Source organism: Abramis brama (assembly GCF_963993115.1).
Source record: "Abramis brama genome assembly, chromosome: 20".
Taxonomy (NCBI): Eukaryota; Metazoa; Chordata; class Actinopteri; order Cypriniformes; family Leuciscidae; genus Abramis; species Abramis brama.
This window is the reverse complement of record NC_139982.1, coordinates 20,355,514-20,381,373: the sequence shown is the minus strand read 5'-3', so window position 1 is coordinate 20,381,373 and position 25,860 is coordinate 20,355,514. Positions and strand designations below refer to the sequence as shown.

The window sequence follows — 25,860 nt, the reverse complement described above, 5'->3', positions numbered from 1 at the left end:
AATATGAGAATGGATTAAAATCGAGAAATCAGTTTATTTCCCAGCCCACCAAAATCACACCAAAACGCCCAGCAACCACATAATAACATGCTAAGACCACCAAGAACGCATTAGCAACCCTCTTAACCGCTTAAGCAACCACATACTTATGTTTTAATAACACAATAGCACCATTTTCTTTTAAAAAAAGCAAAATCTAGTCGTTTAAAATGCAGTTTTTGGTGCTGTTCCAAACTGAAGCGTGAAGTAGGCCTACAGTACATGCTGTTCTGCCAAAGGTAATAAGCTTATTGCCCCTCAAGGCCTTCCTGGCTACAGTAAATAAGACATATGCTATCAGAGTCCTTCCTTCCATCCAGCTACATTCAAATATCTAAGATAATATCACAGTTAGTCATGTTTTCCCTTCTGTATTATCAAGCCCATCAATGTGATGCTTTTCTCCTTTGCCTTAATGGAAATCTGGCAGCATAAACAATACAGATGAGCTCTCTGTTTGAGAATGATGTTTGGCAAACAGACTCCATCTGCAAAGATACACACTAGTTCTCTCTCCACATGCTACTAGATGTGATATCATTAACAAGATAGGAGTGTTTTTTTTTTGCACAGGGTTTTTGTAAAGAAAGCATTAAAGGGTTAGTTCACCCTCAAGCCACCCTAGGTGTTCATGACTTTCTTATCTCAAACATACAAAATCTGAGCTATATTAAAAAAATATATCCTGGCTCTTCCAAGCATTATAATGGGAGTGAATAGTAACTGAGATTTTGAATCCAAAAAAGTCCATCAATCCATCATAAAAGTAATCCACATGGCTCCAGGGGTTAATAAAGGCGTCGGTCAGAAGTCACTCTGACCAACTTATAAAGTTATAAATATAGACATTTTTCTTACAAAAACCCATCGCTTCTCTTCAGAAGGCCTTTATTACCCCCTGGAGGCATATGGATTACATTTATGATGGATGCATGGATGTGCTTTTTTGTGCTTCAAAATCTCAGTTATTCACTCCCATTATAAAGCTTGGAAGAGCCAGGATATTTTTTTAATATAACTCAGCTTGTGTTCAGCTGAAAGAAGAAAGTCATATAGACCTAGGATGGCTTGAGGGTGAGAAAATTATGGGATCCTTTTCATTTTTAGGTGAACTAACCTTTTAACAATTTATTGTATTTTTAATATAGTAAAATATGTATAGTAAGAAGTATTTGGAACCAATGTTAATGAAAACAAAATAAATGAAATGAAAAAGTAAATGAAAAAAAACGCAATGTAGTAATTAGAAAAGCTGGAACCAAACTCAAATACATATTTATGACTCCAAAAGTAACTGTGATAAAAGTTGCCATGGTTTTGAGTATTTTTATCCCATTGCTAAGGTGCTCTAAATGCATTTTATCCCAATGCTATGTAGTTGCTCTTGTCTTTTCGGCCATCATCAGGTATCAGGTAAACATTTAGAAAAGTTAAAGCAATTTTACCCTTTTTTTCCTACCCTTAGGTTCTGATGTGCATGTCCTGTGACAAGGAAAGATGGAGACTTCCAACTTAACTCTTTCTCCAAGCCCCAGCCATGCTAACAAGACTAACTTTTTCCTAAACAGTCCATTCACACAAGTGGAGCTTGTTCTCGTCATTCTCGGACTGAGCACTTTAAGCCTGATCACAATCATTGGCAATGTGCTGGTCATGCTCTCCATCAAGGTCAACAGGAACCTCCAGACGGTCAACAACTATTTCCTGTTCAGTCTAGCGTGTGCCGACCTGTTCATCGGTGTTTTCTCTATGAACCTCTACACCGTGTACATTGTGTCTGGCCACTGGCCTTTAGGAGCTTTGGTCTGTGACCTCTGGTTGGCTCTGGACTACGTGGTGAGCAACGCCTCTGTTATGAACCTCCTCATCATCAGCTTTGACCGATATTTCTGCGTCACCAAACCTCTCAGCTACCCGGTCAAAAGGACCCACAAGATGGCAGGCATGATGATCGCCGCAGCTTGGATCCTGTCGTTCATTCTCTGGGCTCCAGCCATCCTGTTCTGGCAGTTCATCACGGGCAGCCGGACGGTTCCTGAAGGCGAGTGCTACATCCAGTTTTTCTCCAATCCTACGGTCACCTTCGGCACCGCCATCGCTGCCTTCTACCTGCCGGTCGTCACCATGACCGTACTGTACTGGCAGATCTCGAAAGCCAGCCGCAGTCGTGTCCTAAGCAGAGACAATCAGAGAATTACTAGAGTCAGTAATGATGGAGGCCAGGCTGGACCCACAACTGAGAGGAATAAGGAGAGAAAGTCAATCCAAGGAGGAGAGGAAATGATCCCACGCAGGCAGAGTGCTTCAGATGCCACTACAGGTTCGCATTACTTTTTTCTTCCATTGAACACAATGGGAGATTTTTTTGGAGAATGTTCACAATGCTCTTTATACAATGTACATATTGAGAACAGGGGCTGTCGAGCTCCAAAAAAGACAAAAGAGAAGCATAAGAGGAGTTTCCAAACTTTTTGATGAAGTGTTGTTATTGTTAAAGGGTTAATTCACCCAAAAATGAAACTTTTCTGTCATTAATCTCTCACCCTCATGTCTTCCCAAACCCGTAAGACTTTTGTTCATCTTCAGAACACAAATGAAGATATTTTAATGAAATCTGAGAGATTTCTGTCCCTCATAAATATATAGCAAATATATATCATATCATAAAACAAATCCATATGAATTGAGCGGTTTAGTAAAAAAATTCTGAAGAGACTCGCTTTATATGATATGATGAACAGATTGAATTTAGGCTTATTATTAAGTCAACCTGTTTTTGCAAATAAAATAATGAAATATTTAAAAAAAACAACAACATTAAATTGAGTTAATAAAACACACATCTGCTTATTTTGAAAGTGTTTTAGAAATATACACCTACAGAAAAAAACATTTTCAGTTTTTCATATATATATAGTAGCCTACCTGTCAAAATTGGAAACATTCATTTTTTTATTTTTTTTGAAAGAAGTATTTTATGCTCACCAAGGCTGTATTTATTTAATCAAAAAAACTGTAAAAACTGTAATATTGCGAAATATTATTACAAATTAAAAGAACTGTTTCTATTTTAATATATTTAAAAATGTAATTTATTCCTGTGTCTTTAAAGCTGAATTTTCAGCATAATTACTCCAGTCTTCAGTGTCATGATCCTTCAGAAAGTATTCTAATATGATGATTTGCTGCTCAAGAAACATTTCTTATTATTATCAATGTTGAAAAGTTGTGATACTTAATATTTTTGTGGAAATGGTGATTTTTCAGGATTCTTTGATGAATAGAAAGTTCAATGAACAGCATTTATTTGCATTTATTAAAGCATTTATTAAATAGAAATCTTCTGTAATATTATGTGATTACTGACACTTTTGATCAATTTGATGCATCCGATCCTTAATGAAATATATATATATATATATATATACACTACTGGTCAAAAGTTTTAGATCGGTAAGATTTTTTATGTTTTTAAAAGAAGTCTCTTCTGCTCACCAAGGATGCATTTATTTGATAAAAAAAACAATAAAAAAACTGTATTATTGTGAAATATTATAACAATTTAAAATTACTGTTTTCTATTTTAATATATTTTACAATGTAATTTATTCCTCAGATGAAAGCTGAATTTTCAACATCATTACTCCAGTCTTCAGTGTCACATGATCCTTCAGAAATAATTCTAATATGATGATTTTATGCTCAAAAAACATTCATTATTATTTTCAATGTTGAAAACAGTTTTGTAAAAAAAAAATTCAAAGTTCTTTGATGAATAGAAAGTTCAAAAGAACGGCATTTATTTAAAATAGAATATTTTCTACCATTATAAATGTCTTTACTGTAACTTTTGATCAGTTTAACTCATCCTTGATGAATAAAAGTATTGATTTATTTTATTTCTTTCCCCAAAAAATTAAATTAAAATTCTTACTGACCCCAAACCTTTGAACGGTAGTGTTTAATGTTACAAAAGCTTTAGATTTCAGATAAATGCTGTTCTTTTGAACTTTCTATTCATCATAGTATCATTAAATAAAAATGTAAAAAACTGTTTTCAACATTGATAATAATCAGAAATGTTTCTTGATCATCAAATCATCATATTAGAATGATTTCTGAAGGATCATGTGACACTGAAGACTGAAGACACTGAAAATTCAGCTTTGATCACAGGAATAAATTACACTTTACTGTATATTCACATAGAAAACAGCTGTTTCAAATTGTAATAATATTTCACAATATTACTGTTTTTGTTTGTATTTTTAATCAAATAAATGCAGCCTTGGTGAGCAGAAGAGACTTCTTTTAAAAACATTAAAAATCTTACCGATCTAAAACTTTTGACTGGTAGTGTATATATACACACATATTTTTTTTTTTATGTATATAATATATATATATTTTTTAATGTATATATGTATGTATGTATATATGTATACATATATATATATATATATATATATATATATATATATATATATATATATATATATATATATGTATGTATGTATGTATGTATGTATATATATATATATATATATATATGTATATGTGTGTGTGTGTGTGTGTGTGTATGTCTTTTTTTACTGGATTGAGTAATATCTAATATCTTATGATATCTGACAGTAATATTTGTAAATGTGTTGGAAATAATCAATCTAAACATTGACTAATTATCTAATCTGAATTTTGTTCACTCAAATTTTATATATAAGTGCACTTATATTGTAAGCAGCTTTGTGTGAGAAAAAGACTGCAATTGAATCTGCTGAGACATTTTTATTTTTATACTTTTATGGTCTTTTTTGGAGCTTGGCAGCAGACAAACACAAGTATGGTTTTTCCCTCCAGTTATCTGAACCAAATATAGTTCAATCTTGTCATCATCAAAGATCTCACTGAAAATATATTGTACCCTGCAGGAGTAGAGCGGGAGAGTGAGAATGACTCTATATCTGGAAGTGTGGTCGCTTCTTCACACCAGCGGGATGAGGAGGCCGTATCTACAAGCACTAACGGTGACATCAGAAGCCGTCAGACCCAATCAGCTCCGCTGGTCGCAGGAAGTTGGGTCAGATTTACCTGCTTCAGAACAACATCCCAAGAGGACCCGCAAGACACCTATAAACCCAACAACGGAGGTCAGGACGTGACCAACGGGAAGGAAAGGCTGAGTCTGGTGTCGCAGAAGATTCTCATGCCTCGGTTTCAGAAGAAGAAGAGTTTATCCTCGCGGGAGAAGAAGGTAACAAGGACCATCATGGCCATTCTGGTGGCGTTTGCAGCCACATGGACTCCCTACAATGTCATGGTACTCATCAACACTTTTTGCTCGACTTGTATTCCAAACAAAATGTGGACCTTTGGCTACTGGCTCTGCTACATAAACAGTACGGTTAACCCCGCTTGCTATGCCCTGTGCAATGTCACCTTCAAGAACACCTTCAAACAGCTGCTGACATGCAAGTACAGGAATATTCATGCCAGCAGAAAACATTAAGGCAGTGGGCACAGAGAATATCCAGTCTGGTGGTTTGGATCTATAGACCTTATTCAATGCAGCGCCATCTTTGATTGAGGCTGTGAGGGATTGACATACATCTCTTCAGTGGGTTTTACTGTTATTTAATGTGTTTTTGGATTGTTCTGCTAATGAAACACTGCGAAAATATCTTTCCAAGAAATTTCAGTAGACAAAAAAACTCTTGACAACATGAGCTTTGGAAAATGATGAGTGATCTAGGAGCTTTATACAGGTTTTTACAGCGGATGCCACTAAAAACACAGCAAGTCTATCCCTCACAGCCTCGCTTTCATACCTGTCACGGCGCTGCTCTGAATAAGGTCTATTCATAGGTTTGACATTCAAACATTCAAATGTTATTTCAGCTGCCAAATTATTATAAGGACAACAGAAAAGAAGCGGCGAACAATTTAATAATGTTGTATTTCTTGCATTAAGTCGTTATTAAGCATTTTCAGTATTTTTTTGATGCATTCAATTCAAAATAAAAAGTAATCAATTCAACTTTTGTAATATAAATGTAAAGTAAATAAAAATTTGTAACATTATATATATGTGTGTATATATTTATAATGTTGTATATATATCTGTATATATGCATAACATTTGTTATAAATGTAATATATATATATATATATATATTATATATGTATAATAGTTCTCAACATATCAATATGATTTAATGGTGTTTCAATATATATAATTTGTATTTTAGGATTCACACATCTTTTGACTAATATATATTTTACAGCTATTTGTCATTACAATTTGTAAAGAAATACTTTAAAAACCATTTTATAAAAATTTGAATTACTAGCTGGTGCAATATTCTAGATTTGTAAAATTGGGCTTATTGTGATTATTCTCTGCTTGCATGTATAGTCTGATTATGTGCATATATATATATATAGAGAGAGAGAGAGAGAGAGAGTGTATGTGATTATGTAGATCTAAGCATTTTTACTTGCAATTAAATGTACATAAACTGTCAAAATATTATTTTATGTGTATATACATGCACTTTTTGGGAAAAATAAAAAGAGTGGAATTATGGAAAATCAAATGCAAAACAAATGTAATGAGTGTTGTAGAACATGATGAAGTATACAAATAATAACAGGAAAACAATTTAGTTAAAAACAATTTTAGCTTTAATCATTTATAGGAAAATAAACAGACATCTTGTAGGTCTTTAACAAGCAAACTGGCCTCTTTTTTTTTTTTTTAAACAAAGTTTAAATTGCATATGCTCCATTTTACCAGGGAGGAATCACATAAAACGAACAAGCAAGTTTTCCGTCCTTGTCCACACACATGGTAAACTTTTTTTCTCTCTCCAATTGCTGGTATTTCAGGATAAATACTTAAAGGCAGTGACAAAATGTGTTTGTCAGTGGAAATGAGAATAAAAGACATTTTACCTCAATTTGAGGCTCTAAAACAAAGTACAGAAAAACAAAGGCATTCAAGGGAACCATCATAATTCAGACTATACCATTAGGAAGGCTGTTCAGTGTTTTATTGCTGATTCAATTTGAACTACATCAAGCCCCTTTTCCAAACAGGCTTAGTAACAAAGTACATGATGGTGCGACTGTGCGTCTTAATAATATAATACACGTCTCTAGAAAAACAAGACATCACTGGCGACACTGAGGTAGCGTAAACGTTACGAGGCGTAGCAGGGCAGGATCTCAGAGGCGTCTCCTAAACCCTTGACCTCGGTCATTTGCCAAAGTCCCAAGTTCAACACCTTAAGGCAGGGCAGCTGCGTGATTCTCTCTAGTCCCCTTTTGGTTATTTTGGTACAGCCGTACAGGTCGATCCCGGTCAGCTGCGTCAGGTGATCCGCAATGAGCTCGAGGCCCTTGTCCGTGATCCGGACGCACTGGCCGATGTTCAACGTCTTCAGTTCGTGCATCTGCCGGACCATCCTGTTGATCCCGTCGTCGCTGATGTGGCACGAGCAAAGCGACAGGGATTTGAGCTGGTACAGGCCCTGCGCGATGTAAGCCAGGCTCTGGTCGCCCACTTTGTCGCAAAACGACACGTCCAGCCCGTACAGCCTCAAAGCGCCCATGGAAAGATGCATGATGCCCGTGTCGCTGATGTTGTCGCAGGAGCGCAAGTTAAGAGTCCAGAGTTGGGTCATGTGTGACAGGTGGATCATGCCGGCGTCGGAAATTCCACCGCAGAAGCTCAAGTTCAGGACTTTCAGCTTGTTGAGGCCCTTGGAAATGTGCTTGAGCGACAGATCGGTGAGTTTCTGACAGTCCTGCAAGGTGAGATGCTCCAAACTCAAGCATCCCTCCGCGGCGCTGCGCGTCATGCCGGCCAGGTGCCCGATGCCCACGTCCGAGACGTGCCGGCAGCTCCTCAAGTTCAGGCTTTTGAGGTTATGAAGGCCCCAAGCGATGAGCAACAACCCCGTGTTGGTGATGTTACTACACCCACCGAGATCCAACAGTTCTAAGTTCTTCAGATACTGCGCAATCCTGCCCAAGCTGGAATCGGTGATCTGTTTGCAAAGGCTGAGGTTGAGGATCCTCAATGAGGGGATGTCCTGCACGAAAGCATGACCGAGGCCGTTATCTGTTAGGTTGTAGCATCCACTCAAGTTAAGGCTCTCGATGTTGGGCATGCCCTGAATAACATAGCTGAGGCTGCGTCTCAGGCTGAGGATCTGGACTTTCTTGATCCCTCTGGTTTGGAGGCTGGGGAAGAGCGATGGGTTTGCTCTTCTCAGATGGAGTTTGGCTTCTACTCCCCTCCAGACTGATTTGTGGTACGAGGCGTCTCTCCACGCCGTGCACACTTGCGCGACTCTGCCTTTGCCTTTAACGTCCAGGTAGTTGAAAATCATCGCTAAGATCTCCGGGAAAAGGCTCGAGATGTGGATCTCCATTTCTAAGAGCAGCTCGTTAGCTTAGCGAAGTTAGTAGTCTGGAATTCCGCCGGCGAGGACCGCATGTAAAACAAAATACCGGGAGAAATGTCAGAACGAAGTAAACGTACAACAAAAACAAAAAACGACCGCGCTTTGTTGCATTTAAAACTTGGTGCGAGATTCATTCGCTTGGAATAACCAGCTTACGTCGGAGTAGACGCTGTATTTGCACCTCCAGGTCTTTGTAACGGCTGTTTCCAGATCGCGACACATGTTTAGTAAACATAAATGTAAATCCATGAAAAAGCTCGCCGAAAAGACTTTGAAAAACGAAACGTTTATGGTTGGAGAAAACAAACGATTTCGCATGAATACAAACCAGCCATTTGACGAAAACTATGGAGTCCGGTTTCCGGTAGCCTTTGTCTTCATCCTTTCAAAACGGGGAGGGTGACTATTCTCCGGACTGTTGTTATTATTATATGGAAAACACCATACGTTTATGTTCAAAATGTCTGAAGTGTATATCAAAATTGATTATTTTCCTTTAAAAACATATAAAGCATTGCATTTACTCAAATTAATTCAAACTGTGTTTATTTAAAACAACAACAACCCCCTCCCATTCGTGATGGGATGTCCGACTCGTTTCCGCGAATCGGTTCTTTTGAGCAGTTTCAAAGAATTGGTTCACAAAACAGATAGAAGCTTTACGTCAAGGCGCAAATACTTCCGTACGTGATGCTTCTAAAATGCACGTATTGTTGTCTATGACATTTTACATTCAAAACATAAGAAAATCACATTTTAAATTAATTTTTATTCATAAAACCAGACATTCTGCTAATAATAAAACCCGACACAAAATAATTTACGTCTCATAGTTGAAAAGGTTATGGCACATTTAGATGATAAAATTCAAAAATAGGTTTTGTGTTGATAAAACATAATTAGGTCCTCATATCTTATATTTAGGTACTATAGTAACTTTGAATCAAATCCTCGTTTCACTCCAAATGCTTACATCATGAGCTCATATATCGGTTTTCTGCTAATAAGGATATTAACGGGTCTCGGTTCAGTGAATTGGCGAGTTTATGGTTTATGAAGCGTTAAAACTTATTTATTGAAAAGATTCGGTTCAAAAGAATGATTCATTCACGAATCAAACCTTGCTTCCGGCTCAACGTCATCGGACGTAAACAAATACAAGCTCCAGTTATCTAGTTTTTCACGCTTATTTCCTATGCAAACCGGTTCATCTTAACGAAAGAGTGACTAAAGTAAATTATAACAAAATCTAGAAAGACAAACAATGAAATATGAGCCTGACCAGTATAAAACCCAGCCATACTCTTGTACTCTGAAACATTCATAAACATGAAGCATAAAAGTATTTTACTACAAATTCAGTTTTGTTGAGGTTTTCCACAGCAGCACACATGAAAGCTGATAACAAATTCAGTATGAAACAAAGCACAGACTTCAGAAATGACAGTGCAAGGTATTAAAGTACCACTGTAAACCTTTTAAAATTCTAAAAATGTTCCTTGTGTAAAAATCTATGCTCAATTTCTGTCTATAAAACTAGAGAAATTGATCAATTTATAACCTAAGTCAAAAAGCTTCCATACATAAAAATAAGAGAAACAAAAATGACAACAACAACAACAAAAAAAACTCTCTACCTTATCATTTTTCATATATTCTATTCTAGAATATACATTTATCCAATTATGCTCGGTTATTTAACCGATTAAATTAACTATTAAATTCTAAAGAATCTTTTTAAATTAAACAAATGTTATATAAAATTACCTTATAAAATAGCATATTATAGCCAATAGGAGAAATTTTCTATTTCAGTCTCATCTAACACCATTTTTTCTGCATTTGTACTATTTTATCAACTAGCTAAAAGGGAGTTTTTGTTAACACGTTCAATTAGCAAACCCTGATTGCTCTCTGGCAGCTCATAATCATCACATAAAATAGCAACAAGCTTGAGAACGTACAATGTTCTGCACTGTGTTGTCATTAGCAGTAGTTCGGCTATTCTCACAAATGAAGAGACAAATTTCATTTTATACCATCAAGAGTGCAGGTTAGATTGGCAATGATTTATAAGCACTAAATGTAGTTTTTAAAAGCCCCATGGCAATAAATAGTGCATGAGATTAAGAGTGACAGTAATGGAAGAGATTTCTACATTTAGTGATACTGTCGCCTCATAACAATACGTTAAGCAAAGCTCACTTAAGGTGCAGTCATATTTTGCGAGTGTAGAGATGGATTCCTATTGAAATGACTGGATTTTGCTTGCGTAAATTCGCCAAACAACAGTAAATGTGACTGCAGCTTTAAACATAAAATGAGAGATAGTAAAATGCATATTAATTCAAATGGACACATTCCACGTCTATTATCAATGAAAAACTATGAAGAAAAATTCACAGGTTTAGAACATTATGAAAACAATTGCTTTAAATTGAGTCCTCTCCCATTTTTCCACAAAGCAGCCTCAGTTTTTGCGCAAAGCTGGAAAGAAATTCCAGTTTTAAAAATACATGACGTACAGAGCTACTTCACAAGTTCACAGAAAAAAAAACTAGTAGTTTATAATCAATCATTTGAAATGGATTCTTCACAGCAATTCATTCCATCAGCTAGTTTTCCTGCTTGTTCCAAAAGAATCGGAGCGGCAGTGGGAAAAGTCGATGAAGATTCCGTCAGGATCCGATTCCAGTGAGTCCAGCCCCTGCATTACAATGGTCTCCGGACTGGAGGAGCAGCTTGGGGGTGACGGAAGGGCTTTGTCCACCTCGGATGAAGCCATCTGGGCGTCCGGTGCGTGCAGACACCCCGCGGAGGTGTGGATGAAGACGGGCGGAGAAATTAGAGCGGGCTGTCCCGTGGCCCCTCGCACCACACCGGACAGGGTGAGCTCGTGATCCAGTGAGAGTCTGGGGGTCGAGCTGGTCTCTATTCCCACTGATAGGGTCGAATAGCCCTGGTGCTCTATGCAGGAAGTGACATCGCATGCGGAGTGACGCCGGATGCCCACGCTGCCCACAGAGCTCACTTCGGAGTCGTACTCGGCCACGGGGGTCAGCATGGGGATGTTGTAACTCTTAGAGCGCACTACCGGGTTACTGGAGGGCAGGTCTGCACACTTGGACCAGCAATACTGCAAACGCCTCTCTGGAAAGATTTTCAAGAAATTAGTAATGATATACTGCTTTTTTACTGGAGTAGTACCGTTCTGACATACTTAAAATATCAGTGGCTGAATCACATATGTTTATGGGTGGAGAACATAATTGCAAGATCTTTAAAGAAAAAGTTTTTTAACGTTTTTTTTAGCACATTTATCAAATTTGATATTACGTTTTCAATAAGCTTTTGCTGGAATTCATGAGATTATTCACAATAATTTTATTCTACTGAGAGCCCTAATTTTAACAGTAATAAATATAGAAAAACACAATTTAGTGAAAACAATATTTATTTCTAAGTGTTTATCTCTCCTTCTTTGCGACATACGTTATTGCTTGAGACATAATTTGTATTTCTGTATTCTTTTTATGGAGTTTCTCCTAGCCACTGTTACCTATGATATTTATTGTGAAAAGCGATTTACAAATAATTGAATTCAAAATATTATATATCAAAGTAAATATATTCCAGATATTATTTTAAATTTAGCAAATTATATCTAGCTTAATATTTTGAGCTTAATCTCACACAGTTTAAAGGAGTCGTAATAAATTAAAACATCCACCTTTTTACCTAACATATTTTTTTATCTCTAAATATAGTGAGTTATCATAATTTTTCTGTATTTCCATGATAAAATACAAACATTTATTTTTTCATTATTTTCAACAATGTTTCTTGAGCACCAAATCAGCATATTAGAATGATTTCTGAAGGATCATGTGACACTGAAGACTGGAGTAATGATGCTGAAAATTCAGCTTAGCATCACAGGAATAAATTACATTTTAAAACATATTCAAATGGAAAAGAGTTATTTTAAATTAAAGACTGAATTTTGGATAAAAAATCATAGTAAACACTTTCAAATAGCCTTTTTTAAAAACATAAAAAATTCTTACTGAACCCAAACATTTGAACAGTGGTGTGTATTTTTCCCCCCCCATTATACATATATACTGCTGCCTTTTTATTTTGTGTGAACTCTCCAGTGAAGTTCTTTACTTCAGAAAGAAACCAGACTAAATGTTGTGTCTGTCTCTCACCGATCACACATGAGCAGTGAGAAGCGCCACACTCATGTGAACACAGTCCCTGCGTGCTCAGGTACGGCGACACCACCTTCTGAATCAGAGACTCCAGCTTCAGGTATTCTTCACTCACACCTTTGGATTCATGAACCCCCTGTAAGACGAGAAGATGACATATTTAGGAGTTTCACTCTGACTAACCTTTTTACAGTCGTTCTAGTTGAGACACACAAGGCTTATGATTAATGTCTCGCTCTATATGACACAATTGCTTACACCATCACCAATGACCTGTCTTGAAGTCACTTTGCTATCATTACTGGGTGCAGCTCATGACGGGAAGGCTGGAACCTTCACGTTATCTAAGAGGATTGTGAAAAGGGAGTGCTTGCAGTTCATGTGTACCTGTAACACCAAAAGCATCTGGACAATGGAGGGAGGGACACGGGCTCGCGGTCTGGACAGAGCCTCCTCTAGCTTCACATTAAGGGTGATGGTGTTTCGAAAGTGCAGCAGGGCCAGCTGACGCACCGACGGCTCCTTCCCCTGAACATGAACATGCGCACAGATTCACACACCACCGCTGTGTCTGATGTCTGACAAGTTATTTCGCAGTATGACTGGACTGTACCTGGACGGGGTGGAAGATGGCTTGAAGCATATTGAGAACATCGCAAAAGAAAAAGTCCCATGTCTCAGCCAAAGAGTCCAATAACTTCTGACCTATTTTCAGCAAGACGAGAAACAGATTGTGTTGTTTGTGTACCGAGTGAAATGCTGTGTAATGTTGCAATTCTGTACATGTGTTTTGTTGTTAAAATGGGATGGTATACCTTCATAAAACCTTATTTTGTCCCGTAAAATGACCATGCCTTTTGTTAAAAGTTGATTCTGATAATGAGGGAAAAGGGGAAGAAATAGTTTATATATATAAAAAGAGTATATATTAGAACAAACACATCTCTGGAAAAACTGATTTTTTAAAACATTTTCTCACCTGGAGGTATTCAGTAAAGAACGAGCCCAGCTCTGTTTTCAATAGCTGCCTGATAAAAAATATATAATATCGTAAACAAGTTAACAAATGTTTCAGAAGAAAAATCATTCTTAAATATAATGTATAAGAAAATAAAGCAATTTGGTTTAAATGACTGTCAAGAATATGTTCAAATATTTCACCCCAAAATGTAATAAAAAAAAAAAACTATATGTATTTATAATTATATACAATTTTAGCAGCAAAATGTATATACAGTATACAGAATTGTTATTGCTTTTGAAATAATTCTCTTCTGCTCACCAAGGCTGCATGTATTTGATTGGGCCGGGGACACACTTAAGCCGGGGACACACTTACGAAAATTAATGTTGACAAATAAAAATATGAAAAAACATGAACGTATTACTAGGAAAAAAATAACACTTCTAGATTATGATACATCAATGTTATCGAAAAAGAAACATCTAAAAGGAATAGCTGCTTGAGGTTAAGCTGAAGAGCAAATGATCTCCAGTAAACTGAAGCCCGTTCTATCGCCCGAGAATCACAAACCAACCTAATAGTAAAACAATGCAGATGCATTACAGTAATGACAATGAGGGGAGTGATTTATGATATATGAAATTCAATGCAAAATAATAATAATAATGGAACAAAAATTAAGCTTAGCTTTCTTTATAATGATAACCATGGATTCCGTTTACCCGTGGTTTAGAATGACCCAGGGTTTACTATTTAAAGCGCAAAAAATAAGAAATTATTTTTTACTCTTGATTTTTGGGGTGAAATATGATGTGGGTATGTTTTCCTTATTTGGGATGTTATTGCTTCACAATTTTTCTTGTAACAGTTACATGCGGACTGAGGCTCTGCGTCCTCTCACAACTGTTCTGTGCTGATAATGTGAAGCCTCAGATCACAGCTGACAGTGTGTTAAAGTCTACATTTCACACACTGCTAACACTTACCATTATAGCGAAATAAATAATTCACAAAAATGTATAAAAACGAACAAAAGACCAGTCTGCTGTTACAAAACATGCGATGTTGTTTTGCCTCACCTCACGCCTTCATTGAGCGTATAGAGTTCATTGTCTGCCAGTCCTTTCTTTTGGAATACAGCAATAACTGCGTTGTGAATGCTGCAATGAATCGCACAGACGTGAAATTACATCTCAGTTTATGACACTTATGGACATGTGCTGGGCACAAAACACACACTAACCTGTTCCATGTGGCATTAGGGCCTGATCCTCTCTCCTCCAATGAAGCCTTTTCATTTTTCCCCAGCTGACTCAGATTTGGAGAACTCACCAACTTTAAGCGGTACAGGGTCCTCATGGTTAAAAACACACTAGAGTTAGTCCAGAACCACAACAACAAGTGAGAGAAGGGGAGGAGCTAGAAAGATGCAGCTAGAGGGGGAAGGGGACGTGGACCTACTGTTTTACTGTTGAGAAATCAATTTCCTTCCTCCTAACATTACATTCCTATCCTTTCCTCAGTCTCTCTCTCTGTCAGCCACACACACGCGAGGATAAACCAATCTTGTTTAATAGTTATGCAACACAAAAACCCCTTTCTTTCACACTCCCAGTACAAGGGAGTAACAGCCTGTTCCTCCTGTGCAGTGTGAGCATTTAAAATACCTCAAATCATGAGGTTTGTTGAATAGAGGTGGGTGGTATTACTTTTCTAAGCACTGAAACTTATGATTTGTGCTAAGAGGATGATAAAAAATAGACTATATTTTGTATATAATATATCTTATAGAATATAAATATGTTTTATATTATTATTATTTTATATTAATATTACTGTATTATTCCTATATTTATATATGTATAATTAAAAAATTAAAATAGGATAATAATGTCCTATTTTATATAAAATATAGATTATATTCCAAATTATATATTTATAAAATATATTTTATATTCCAAATTTAGTGAAAACGACAAATAGTCGACAAAGATTTCCAAAAAGTTTTTTGTAAAAAAGAAAATTAAAAATGGTGGACAGGAAGTTTGGCCGCCTATGGTATCTGTGTTCTCTGGTCTGAGGATGATCCGATTAGATTTTCGTGGAAAATGGAGGAGTCTAGGAGGAGTTTGAAAAATTAGATTTTTTAAGAAAGACAAAATGGCAGACAGGAATTACAGCCGACTATGGAAAAATTGGTATCTATGTTCTAAGTATGACTCAGAGAATCGATCAAATAAAATGGGCAAAACTTATCAAAAGCCATTCGAATTTTTTCTTTTGTTTTAATTTTGTTATAATTATTAACCACAAGGTGGCGCTGCCTTAAAACCTTGTGAGTATCTTCAACGCATCATGCCGGAGACACATACCAAGTTTTGTAACGATATGCCAGTGCCTTCGTAAAATATAGCATTTTATGACAAAATTCAAAATGGCCGATGCCCAAAATGGCTAAAATTGGAGAAATTTGATATCGTCCGACTCGGCATGGCGCCCCAAATTGAAAGAGTCTTGTGATTGTTGGTCAAACTGGTCAGACGTTATAAGCAAAAAATATCAATTTTTCATATCTTCTGACCACTAGGTGGCACAGTGGCGAAACACTGCACTGCACACTCAAGTCATGCTTGCGATTACAGATTCCAAGTTTTGTTGTGGCGATACAGCCTCATGTCTATTTTGGAGTACTAGATGTTATTCAAGAACTGTTTGACGAATCAACTTGAATTCTGAAGATCATCTAGTTTAATTTTCGTGAACGGTCTAGGAGTTTGAAAAAGTAAATTTTTCGGAAAATTAAAAAATAATTAATAATTAAATAATACATAATATAATATAATAAATATAAATAATCATCTTTTCCTAATATAAAATTTTAATAAAATATTATTATTATTATTATGTATTTATATTAGAACCAAATTACAAACTATAATTTTCATAGCATGTACAGTATATGCTGTGGTTCTGACTACTCTATTGACTTCAGCCTGGAAAAATATAATCCATTTCCCACTGGTCCTGACTGAACTCATTGAATTTACATTAATATCGGTTTGGTTCCTGGAACTAAGTAATCTATGTTATGTCATGTCTCCTGTGGCATCATACTGATGCTAAATAATTGTCCACAAAATGGGTCCCTCAGCAGGTAGTAAATTGAGGAATGTCACACATTGTGAGAACTGTTTTAAATACGGCTCATTTATTGTATAAGTAACAAGGAAAAACACAGGAATCATAAACAAATAACAGGATATGAGTATGTATAGCAGGATGTGAGTGTGTTAATAGTTCCGTTCACAACATCAGTTGTACCTCCTGAATGGATGACTACTCCCATCCATGTGAAGATGGTGTGGCAGAGAAAACAGGGCAGAGAAGCTGAACGTGGATGATCTAGGGACGGGTCGATCAATGTGGGCTCCGCTCAAGTTCTCCAGCATTGTTATCGAAAGGCTGCCAGATCCTCCTTTCATTCAGAACATATCTGGTCCTTCTGATAACACAAGAGAATGAAGAAATAAACAAAATGAGAGAGGGTTGTGGTGTTTGCTACTACTTGCATCTTTAAAGGGATATATCCCCCAAAAATGAAAATTCTGTTATCATTTACTCTCCCTCATGTTGTTCCAAACCTGTATGATTTATTTTATTCTGCAGAACACAAAATAATTTCTATTGTGTACTGGTCGCTCTTTTCCAAGCAATTACAATTAACTGAAACTTCCAAAAGGATGCACAAAAAAAACAAAAACAATGAGGTATTAAGGAGGTTCATACAACTTGTGTGCCATATTCCTCTTGATTACAATTGCTTTTTGTTAAAAACAGACTGAAATTTAAGCCATTATTCACTGAAATTCTTTCCCTTCAATGAGCTGTTATTAACTGCAACTGAGTCAAACTCTAGAATCAGATCATTCAGATTCATGAAAACAAATCATTAGTTCAATAGAAGGCATCACTATTTAATGTTCATGAGAGAACTAGTCATGGCTGTGTCCCAATTCAGAGGCTGCATCCTTCGAAGGACTCGAAGGCCACGCCTTCGAAGGCATCGAAGGTCGGACTGAGCCTTGTTAAATGGGACGTACCGTTAAATGGAGGACTGTTCTTGTCACCTAGCAACTGTGACAGCTGCCGTTGACGAGCGCCAGTGGCGTTTACTGGACTTTTTTGACAGTTATATTAAACTATCTGAAAACAAAACAGGGTTCACAAACTGTCTAAATTTGTTTACCATGGTCCATTTCTGTTTATAATAGTATAAACTATATATAATCACATTTTAGTAAGATATAAGTCAACATTTAAACCGCTTTAAAGTTTTTTATTTTATTTTTACATATTTGAGTAAGTTGAAACCCAATAATACTTATGTTTAAAGTGTAATTGGACAATTTCTCTAAAACAAAATGCTGTGTCGTCACAGGCGCGCAATAAATTTTGGGTAGGCAAGGCCGCGAAGGATTCATCTGTTGTATCCTTCATTTCACGGGAAACGAAGGACGCATATGGAAGACACATTTGAGCACAGCGGTGAAGCAATCGGCCATTGAATGCGCTCTACAAAGGATGCAGCCTCTGAATTGGGAAGCAGTTAAATAATCTTTCTTTAGAATCGGATAGTTTTAATGAATCGGTTGATCCATCTGAATTTGTTCACGAATCGGACCGATCCGGTTCTCAAATTTATTTTGAAGCTCCGGTCTCCATTCATTGTAAATGCAAAGAAAATAGCGACTTAGCTACACATTCTTTAAAAAATGTAATTTTGTGTTCTGCAGAAGAAATAAAGTAGCCTACTAAAGATTGAAACGAGATGATCCTGTAAATAAAATCATTTTAAATTTTCGGTGAACTAGCCCCTTAAATTTCACTAGCCTAATCCCAGATGCAAGCATTTGGTAAACAGTCTAGAATAGATTATGAGGTCATGTTATAACCAATTCATATAAGACAGCTTCAGTAAAGACATATCCTACTCTTTGTAAACCATTATTCTGGTGAAAATTTAGAAATGTCAGTTTTATTTTGTTCGGCGGTTGTAAATGGATCGATGTGCTTTTTTACGTTGTCCATGTCATTCTCCATGTGTTCCTCAGCAACACAATTCAACCCGCGCCCCCTACTGGACCATTCGGGAAGCGTCGCAAAAGAAAATAGGCTACTACAACAAAAGACTTGTCTTGCATCAGTCTGTCATCATTTGTTCAGGCGGTCGTAAGAGCTTTTTATGAGCTCTTAAAAAACACACACGCATCTCAACATCCTCGACCTAAATATGTGACTTTGCTTTATATTTTTCACTTTCCCTGAAGCATCATGTCAGTTTCCCTTTGTTCGCTGAACGTGCCAGGACACGACACGAGCCACGATGTATTACAGGAGGAGCAGGAGGAGTCCATTTCCCTTTCTAAAGTGCAGACAGGTAAAAGGGACGGTAAAACGTCGACGTCTGGGTAAACCCGAGAAGGCTATTTGAGAGGAAGAGCATCTCTTCCCATCCTGGACTAACAGATATCGCTGTTAAAACTCAATACGAATCAAACAACTCAACTGACCGTGTTACAATGCATCAATTTCTATTGATTACATATTTCATCCGTATCTATAAGTTATTCATTGCGGGATTGACGCACTGGGTACTCAATGTACCTAATGGTGATCATGGCACTTTTGTTACTAACAGCGCAACAATGCACCATTCATCCAGGGGAAAACGCAATATAGCATAAAACACTCCACGCAAACAGTATTGCAGTTACAATGTTTCAACTCACCGTCATGTGTTCCGCGTGCAAAGTGAATAAGAGCAGTCAGGGATATTAAAGTAACTTCAATGAGGACGGAAGCAATAAATATGACGCTCTACACTTCAGGAGAAACTAATCCATAAATACGGATGTGGGTTTATGCGGGGTTAATGGATAATTCCTGTGGCATCCCCAATACTCGCCCCTCCTATTCGCTTCCCGAGTTGCAGACTGTCTGACCAGACGACAGCCCAGACTGTGGGCGCGTTCACGCCCGAGCTCGTGCGTACGCGCCATTGTGCGAAGGGTCAAGATATTCTTGAAACAAAACGAAGAGACGTTAGAATGTAAAGTATCAATTTTAGGGGTTGATATGCTAACATTTAATAAACATCAATAAAGGAAATTATATTCCCGTTTCCGCTTTACGTGTTTAATTTAAGAGCTCAGCGGGAAGCCATGCATAATAAAATCCATATTCAATGCAATCAGTCACTGAGTGATGCTAACCAGACTGCAATATTTATTCGGATCCCTAATTAAGATTTAGGAAATCTCTGCTGAGTTGACGGTGACAATGACAGGGATATAATTTAGCACAACCGCGGTTTATCTTAAAGAGGCAGAGCAGAATTTAAATACATTTAAATCAAGTTTTGCTTGTTATTCGGCGATTGTTACATGTAGGCCAAACTGAAGGCTACTTCGTCATAGGTTGCCTCTGTATTTTAAAAATCTAAAAGAACAATAAGACTTCTTATTACAGTGTTTTTAATGAATAGGTTGAGTGAATGATTCAGTGCATTATAATTCATATCACCAAAATAAATGTATTTGACAATTTATTCTGGCAGAAAGGGCCACTGAACAGTGAACAAATCTTTTTGGTGAAACAGAAGCAGGGACAGATCTTTTTTTCTGTATTGTGATGTACATCTGAGTGTGGCAGATTATCCACACAAAAAAAAGAAACAAATGTTGGTCATGGGACTTGGTTCTATGCATTGGTTATTGATTGGATTTTGAGATGTAGGAGTTATGCTGCGTTCACACCATCATATTTACTGTAAATAAAGCTCAGAATGTGAATCGCTCTTGCTTTGATGCCATACACCGACCAGTCTGCACAGCGCCACTTCAAGTCGAACACACTTTAAATCTGCAGTGGTCAGGTGGTACATCGGCCACGTGCTACAAGTTGTAGCGCTCAGAAAATTAAGAGTTTACATGTTGTGATTATTTATTCCTTATTTCTGATTTGGTAGCTGAACCAAACCAGACAGTAGTGCATAGAACAGACTCTGAGTAGAACTGAGTCAGCAGTTCCTGTGGCAGGGTGAACTTCCCCAGCTTTTTCACAATGGAGTTCCTGTGGCAGGTTGAACTTCGTCAGCTGGCGAAGGAAGTACAACCTCTGCTGGGCCTTTTTCTACAATGGATTGTCCCACTTCAGGTCTCTGTACCCACTGACAGATTGGGGTGGGCACAGAGAGCTGGGTCAGATGAACTGTTAATAATACGGAAAATTGCATGAATAAAAATACGAACATATTACATTGTTATTATTGAAATGATAACAAATATTTGAACATTAACACATATATGTAGGGTAAGTTCAGATTCATGGCTGGCAGGCTAATCGGGTAGCTGTATGCTATGCTAATACACAAGCTAACAATAAAAAGATAGAAAAAAGAATAAGGCTTGATTTCACAACCTAAAGCTTCGTTTATGTACTAGTATATAACACATTTAACTTAAAAGACTTTAATGGTCATTACAATGCATTTCAAATGACATAATGTGATTTTGCAGGAATTGTAATCAGGGGCTAAAAATAGTACTCATTAAATGTTCATTGAGCCAATGGATCAAGATGTAGACCCGATCTCGGTTGGAGACCCGATCACTCACAACACCGGTGTAGACATGGACATGGTGATACTATTTTTTTGTTAAATGTTAATTGCAGGGGTGGGATTGATGATTAGATTGATCCTGTTTACATCACCAGAGAGAAATCTGTCATTTTCACCATTAGTTCCAATTGACATTTTGATTGTTCACAATAAATTCTATAAAATGCATTTAGAAAATAGATTTTAAAAGATGCTAGGCACTGAGATATTACTACAGTAGACTGGATTTCAAATAAATTGCAGTTTTTTTTATTTATTTTACTGTCTTTTCGATTTTTTGTTTATGTTAATATTTATTTTCATTTTTGTGATGTGAATGCGGAGAACACAATAATAATTTATCTGTGACAAACAGCGGGATATTTAAAACACAAAAAGGGGATTCTTAACTTACATTCTTTTTTTGAATGCTTGAATGCTTATATCTTCTAAATGCGAATTTTGTCATTATTTTGGAGTACACTAGCTTATAGATAACAGTAAGGCTAACATAATTCTAAAAGCCAAAAAACGTCAATTTTGATTTCATTGCGACCATTCACTGAATTTCTCCCCGTCTTTATGACGTGTTACGCACGTGCGTGTGGGCGGGGCTGCGTAAACGTGGTTGTGTCGCTGCGGCGGGAATTTTCAAACGCTCAACCAAGACCAGATAATTCTGCCGTTCGGCGTCCGGTTTTTACATTAGAACGTTCCCGTAGAAACATTGACTGAACGCTTACCAGTTAACGTTAAATGTGTCGCTTCGTCAACAGAAAGTGGGGTAGATAGATGGTAGCGCACTATGGGCGTACACTAGCGCGTAATGTTGTGTCAGACTTCCTTTTGTTACAGTTTAGCGACCTCCACTCACATTATACATATTCAACATCGTTTAAAAGAGAATATTGACGGCTTTTCAGAAAACATACATGGATCACTGCAGTGGGAGGCAAGAGGAGAGGAAACCTCATACAACCAGCACATGTTTTGGTCAGGTGTGTGTTTTTTTTAGGGGATAGGTTTTAACACTTTGTTATGGTCATGTTGGCATAATGTGAAGAGCTACAGAAAGCACACTTCATAATGTATTATAATAATATTTCAGGAGTTTAGAATGCATTTGTAACTTGATGTTTGTTGTAGTATGCATACACTGCAGAGGAGTACCAGGCAGTCCAGAATGCTTTGCGGCAGAAACTCGGACCTGAATATATCAGCTCCAGACAGGCTGGAGGAGGACAAAAGGTCAGAATTAATGTGCTTTTTGTACACTTATTATTTAGCCTTGCACATTTAATATATAATTTGATAATAAATATCAAATTTTGATAATAAATAATAATTTGACATTTGCTTTGGTTTTGCAGGTGTGCTATATCGAAGGTCACAGAGTTATAAGCCTTGCCAATGAAATGTTTGGATATAATGGATGGTCACACTCAATATCTCAGCAAAATGTCGGTAAGGACACCATCACATTTGCACTGATGTGTTTTGTCATCAAGACGGGCACAGATTCTCAAACATTCCCATTTATGCTGCAATTTAAATCAGGTTGATGCTTGTTTTTGAAAGGGTGTGTGGTCAATCTTGTGTTACAGATTTTGTAGACCTTATCAATGGGAAATTTTATGTTGGAGTCAGTGCCTTTGTGAAGGTCCAATTGAAGGTAAGCACTCTGATGGGATAAACGTAGCATTGTGAGGAGCATACATGTACCGTTCTGTTTCTTATATAGTCTTTTCCATAGGATGGCTCGTTCCATGAGGATGTAGGATATGGGGTGAGTGAAGGCCTCAAATCGAAAGCTCTCTCACTGGAAAAAGCAAGAAAAGAAGCCGTCACAGATGGACTGAAACGAGCACTCAAGTAATTATTTCTGCCTCTACATATACTTGATTCTGAGTCGTAATTTTTAAAAATTTTGTACAATAAAAAAAAAAATAGTACTTTTATTCAGCAAGGATGTATTAAGAATCTATTAAAAGTGACAGTAGGCATTTTATAATATTATAAAATATTTCAAATAAATGCTGTTCTTTTGTATTTTGTATTCATTAGAGAATCCTTAAAAAATGTATCACGGTTTTCACAAAAATATTAAGCGGCACAACTGTTTTCAACATTAATAATAATAATAAATGTTTCTTGATAATCAAATCTGCATATTAGAATGATTTCTGAAGGATCATGTGACACTGAAGACTGGAGTAATGATGCTGAAAATTCAACTTTGACATCACAGGAATTAATTGTAATTTTATTTTACAATAAGGTGTTTTGGAAACGCGCTTGGAAACTGTATTCTGAATAAGGAGTATCTCATAGCCATCAATAAAATACCAAAGCAGGTAAGAAGTCATCTTAAACATTTGGGCCAAATTTGTAAATCATTTCAATGTATTTTCTTAATGCGTGTACCTGAAATGCATTGTATTTCCTGTCATCGCAGCCACCACCTCCTTTAGACCCGGACAAAACCAAACGCAGTGATGGCGAGCCGTCCGTGGAGAAGGCCAGGTTCGACAGCCTGGTCCGAGCCAACAGCAGGGAATTTATCAAACCGGCGGAACCAGCCAACATCCCCTTTGAGCGAATGGGAAGTCGCCCTGTGCGAGGAGGGCATAAGAGCGGCACCGGATCCAGGACTTCATTGACAAACACGACAGCACATTCTGGCAACACATCAGCTCACCAGGATTCTGAAAACAGGCCCAGCAACATCTCAAGGTGAATTTATTTGGTGCTAACTTCGACTACAACACTAGCCCAGCTGCGCTCGTGATAAATCTGCTACTCTCATGTTGTTAGGTCAGCAGCTGACATGGCTGACCTGTCCTCGTCTGATCCTCCACTGGACTCCAAGCAGCAGAGGAAGCTGAGACAGCAGCAGCTGCAGCTAAAGTTCAGACAGGAAATGGAGGCCAAGAAGTTGCTACAGGAACAGAAAACCGAGCCATCAAACGCTTGCACGGAACCGGCCCTGCAGTCTAAGCAAGGTGCGACGGAAAATTTAAGGGTTCATGTTTTAGCCATGAGTATAAAACATTTAAGCCTTTTGCCTGCAGGAGTGTCAGGTGTGTAGCGTTGTCCATCAGTGGGTTTATCGTTTTAGGACAGGCTGTAGGTCCCGTTAACCACAGCACACCAAACGGACACCTGGTGAACACTAAACAGGAGGAGTATCTGGCTGGTAAGGAATATTTTTTAAGAAAAAGTGCCATTGGTAACATAACTTGAAATATAATTAATAAAGGTTTTTCAACATTTACAGATAATATTGACATTATTGCAGTTTCACTGGTCTGAAATCAGGAAATAATTGATTTATTCTAACAACCTGTTTTTGTGTATTAAAAATTAAAAATATTTGGCTGACTTTATATTTTAGGAAGGGGTCATTTGCAAGAGATCCATATTTGGGGGTTCTTGGCTTCACACAATTTGAAAACCCTGCTTTGAAATAATATTAAACACAAAAAATTAAACATTTTTCCAGTCCTCCATTTTGACTCAAAGCGTGGCCAGTTAATTATTTATTTTACATTTCAAGTTTTTTTCAAGGGGTTTTAATTAAAATTTTTCTTCATAGATCACACTATTCTAAAGAAAAAGTTAAGGACTTTTGGTGACTGAGGTTTTAATACAGGAACAAGGTTGTTAGATTATGAGGTAAAAATGTCTCGCTTCTCAGATGACCCAGAATTATGGAACTTCACTCTGGATGGCATTGATATTCTCGAAGATCCTGCAGCGGGCTCCACAGAACCTCCTCGGCCCACCACGCCGAGCCAGCACAAGATGACGACGCGCAGCAAGACCCCGCAGAGAGCCCAGTACTTGAGACCACCAGCTCAACCTCAGGGGCATGTCGTTCCTCAAGGCCAATTCAGATCCTCTGAGATGAGAACTACAGCAGGAGCAGGTACAATCTGACTCATGTTCACTTAATAAATACATGCTCGTTAACGAAGGCAAGTATGTGCATGCCCAGTTCTGGTTTTTGCCTCTTCACTCATGCAAACATCACACGTCCCCATTAATATAAATAGCCAGGGACTTAACACTCTCAGAGCTGGCAGCGTGTGGCCCACAATTCTAGCACCAGCCTGTGCTTGTTGACTTTGCCTGTTCATTAAGAGAAAATTACTTTAGCTTCTTTTAATTATGGACCTGTGGTAATGATGTTGTAATTGTTAATGAAGGTGGACAACAGAGCCCGTACAGACATGGCCAGACGATGAAGAAACGAAAACTGGAGACGCATTGAATTTAACTATTTATTTTCTTTTAGAAAATCTTGTTTTTATCTAGATTCGTTTTTTTAAACTTGTTTGTGAATATGAAAAACTAATAAATGTTTGTCACGTGGTCTGTTTTTGACTGATAAACCTAATTTGTAATAAATTAAAACATAAGCAGGACAAATTTAAGCTGATTTTTGGAGAATAAAAGTCTGTGGAAAGGATTGAAACCGTATTCCCAGGTTATTTTACTATTGGTAGCTGACAA

At 37.2% G+C, this 25,860-nt stretch overlaps 5 protein-coding genes across 5 annotated transcripts in view; 2 read left to right on the top strand and 3 right to left on the bottom strand.

Moving 5' to 3' along the window:
* kctd15a (potassium channel tetramerization domain containing 15a) overlaps positions 1–25,860 on the bottom strand; it is a 572,168-nt gene that overhangs the window by 263,653 nt on the left and 282,655 nt on the right. The gene's annotated exons all lie outside the window — the stretch shown is intronic.
* Positions 1,537–6,089, top strand: chrm2b (cholinergic receptor, muscarinic 2b; the record flags this gene model as incomplete). The annotated part of the gene is made up of 2 exons (XM_084094908.1): positions 1,537–2,359; positions 4,968–6,089. 2 exons carry the CDS (start codon positions 1,537–1,539, stop codon positions 5,543–5,545), a joined length of 1,401 nt encoding a protein of 466 aa, XP_083951034.1. The 3' UTR covers positions 5,546–6,089.
* fbxl14a (F-box and leucine-rich repeat protein 14a) lies at positions 6,698–8,890 on the bottom strand. The gene is made up of 2 exons (XM_084095307.1): positions 8,664–8,890; positions 6,698–8,512 (listed from the first exon to the last, which is right to left on the bottom strand). Exon 2 carries the CDS (start codon positions 8,472–8,474, stop codon positions 7,239–7,241), a length of 1,236 nt encoding a protein of 411 aa, XP_083951433.1. The 5' UTR covers positions 8,475–8,512; positions 8,664–8,890; the 3' UTR covers positions 6,698–7,238.
* prr5a (proline rich 5a (renal)) lies at positions 9,257–19,984 on the bottom strand. Its single transcript, XM_084095306.1, has 10 exons — positions 19,475–19,984; positions 17,007–17,187; positions 14,929–15,039; positions 14,765–14,845; positions 13,701–13,749; positions 13,537–13,594; positions 13,335–13,426; positions 13,109–13,249; positions 12,719–12,857; positions 9,257–11,657 (listed from the first exon to the last, which is right to left on the bottom strand). The coding sequence occupies exons 2-10, from the start codon at positions 17,165–17,167 to the stop codon at positions 11,119–11,121; spliced, it is 1,371 nt and encodes a 456-aa protein (XP_083951432.1). The 5' UTR covers positions 17,168–17,187; positions 19,475–19,984; the 3' UTR covers positions 9,257–11,118.
* Positions 18,951–25,815, top strand: rad52 (RAD52 homolog, DNA repair protein). The gene is made up of 12 exons (XM_084095305.1): positions 18,951–19,122; positions 22,269–22,343; positions 22,492–22,593; positions 22,716–22,809; positions 22,950–23,017; positions 23,099–23,217; positions 23,624–23,699; positions 23,801–24,078; positions 24,160–24,347; positions 24,464–24,541; positions 25,043–25,273; positions 25,554–25,815. The coding sequence occupies exons 1-12, from the start codon at positions 19,069–19,071 to the stop codon at positions 25,616–25,618; spliced, it is 1,428 nt and encodes a 475-aa protein (XP_083951431.1). The 5' UTR covers positions 18,951–19,068; the 3' UTR covers positions 25,619–25,815.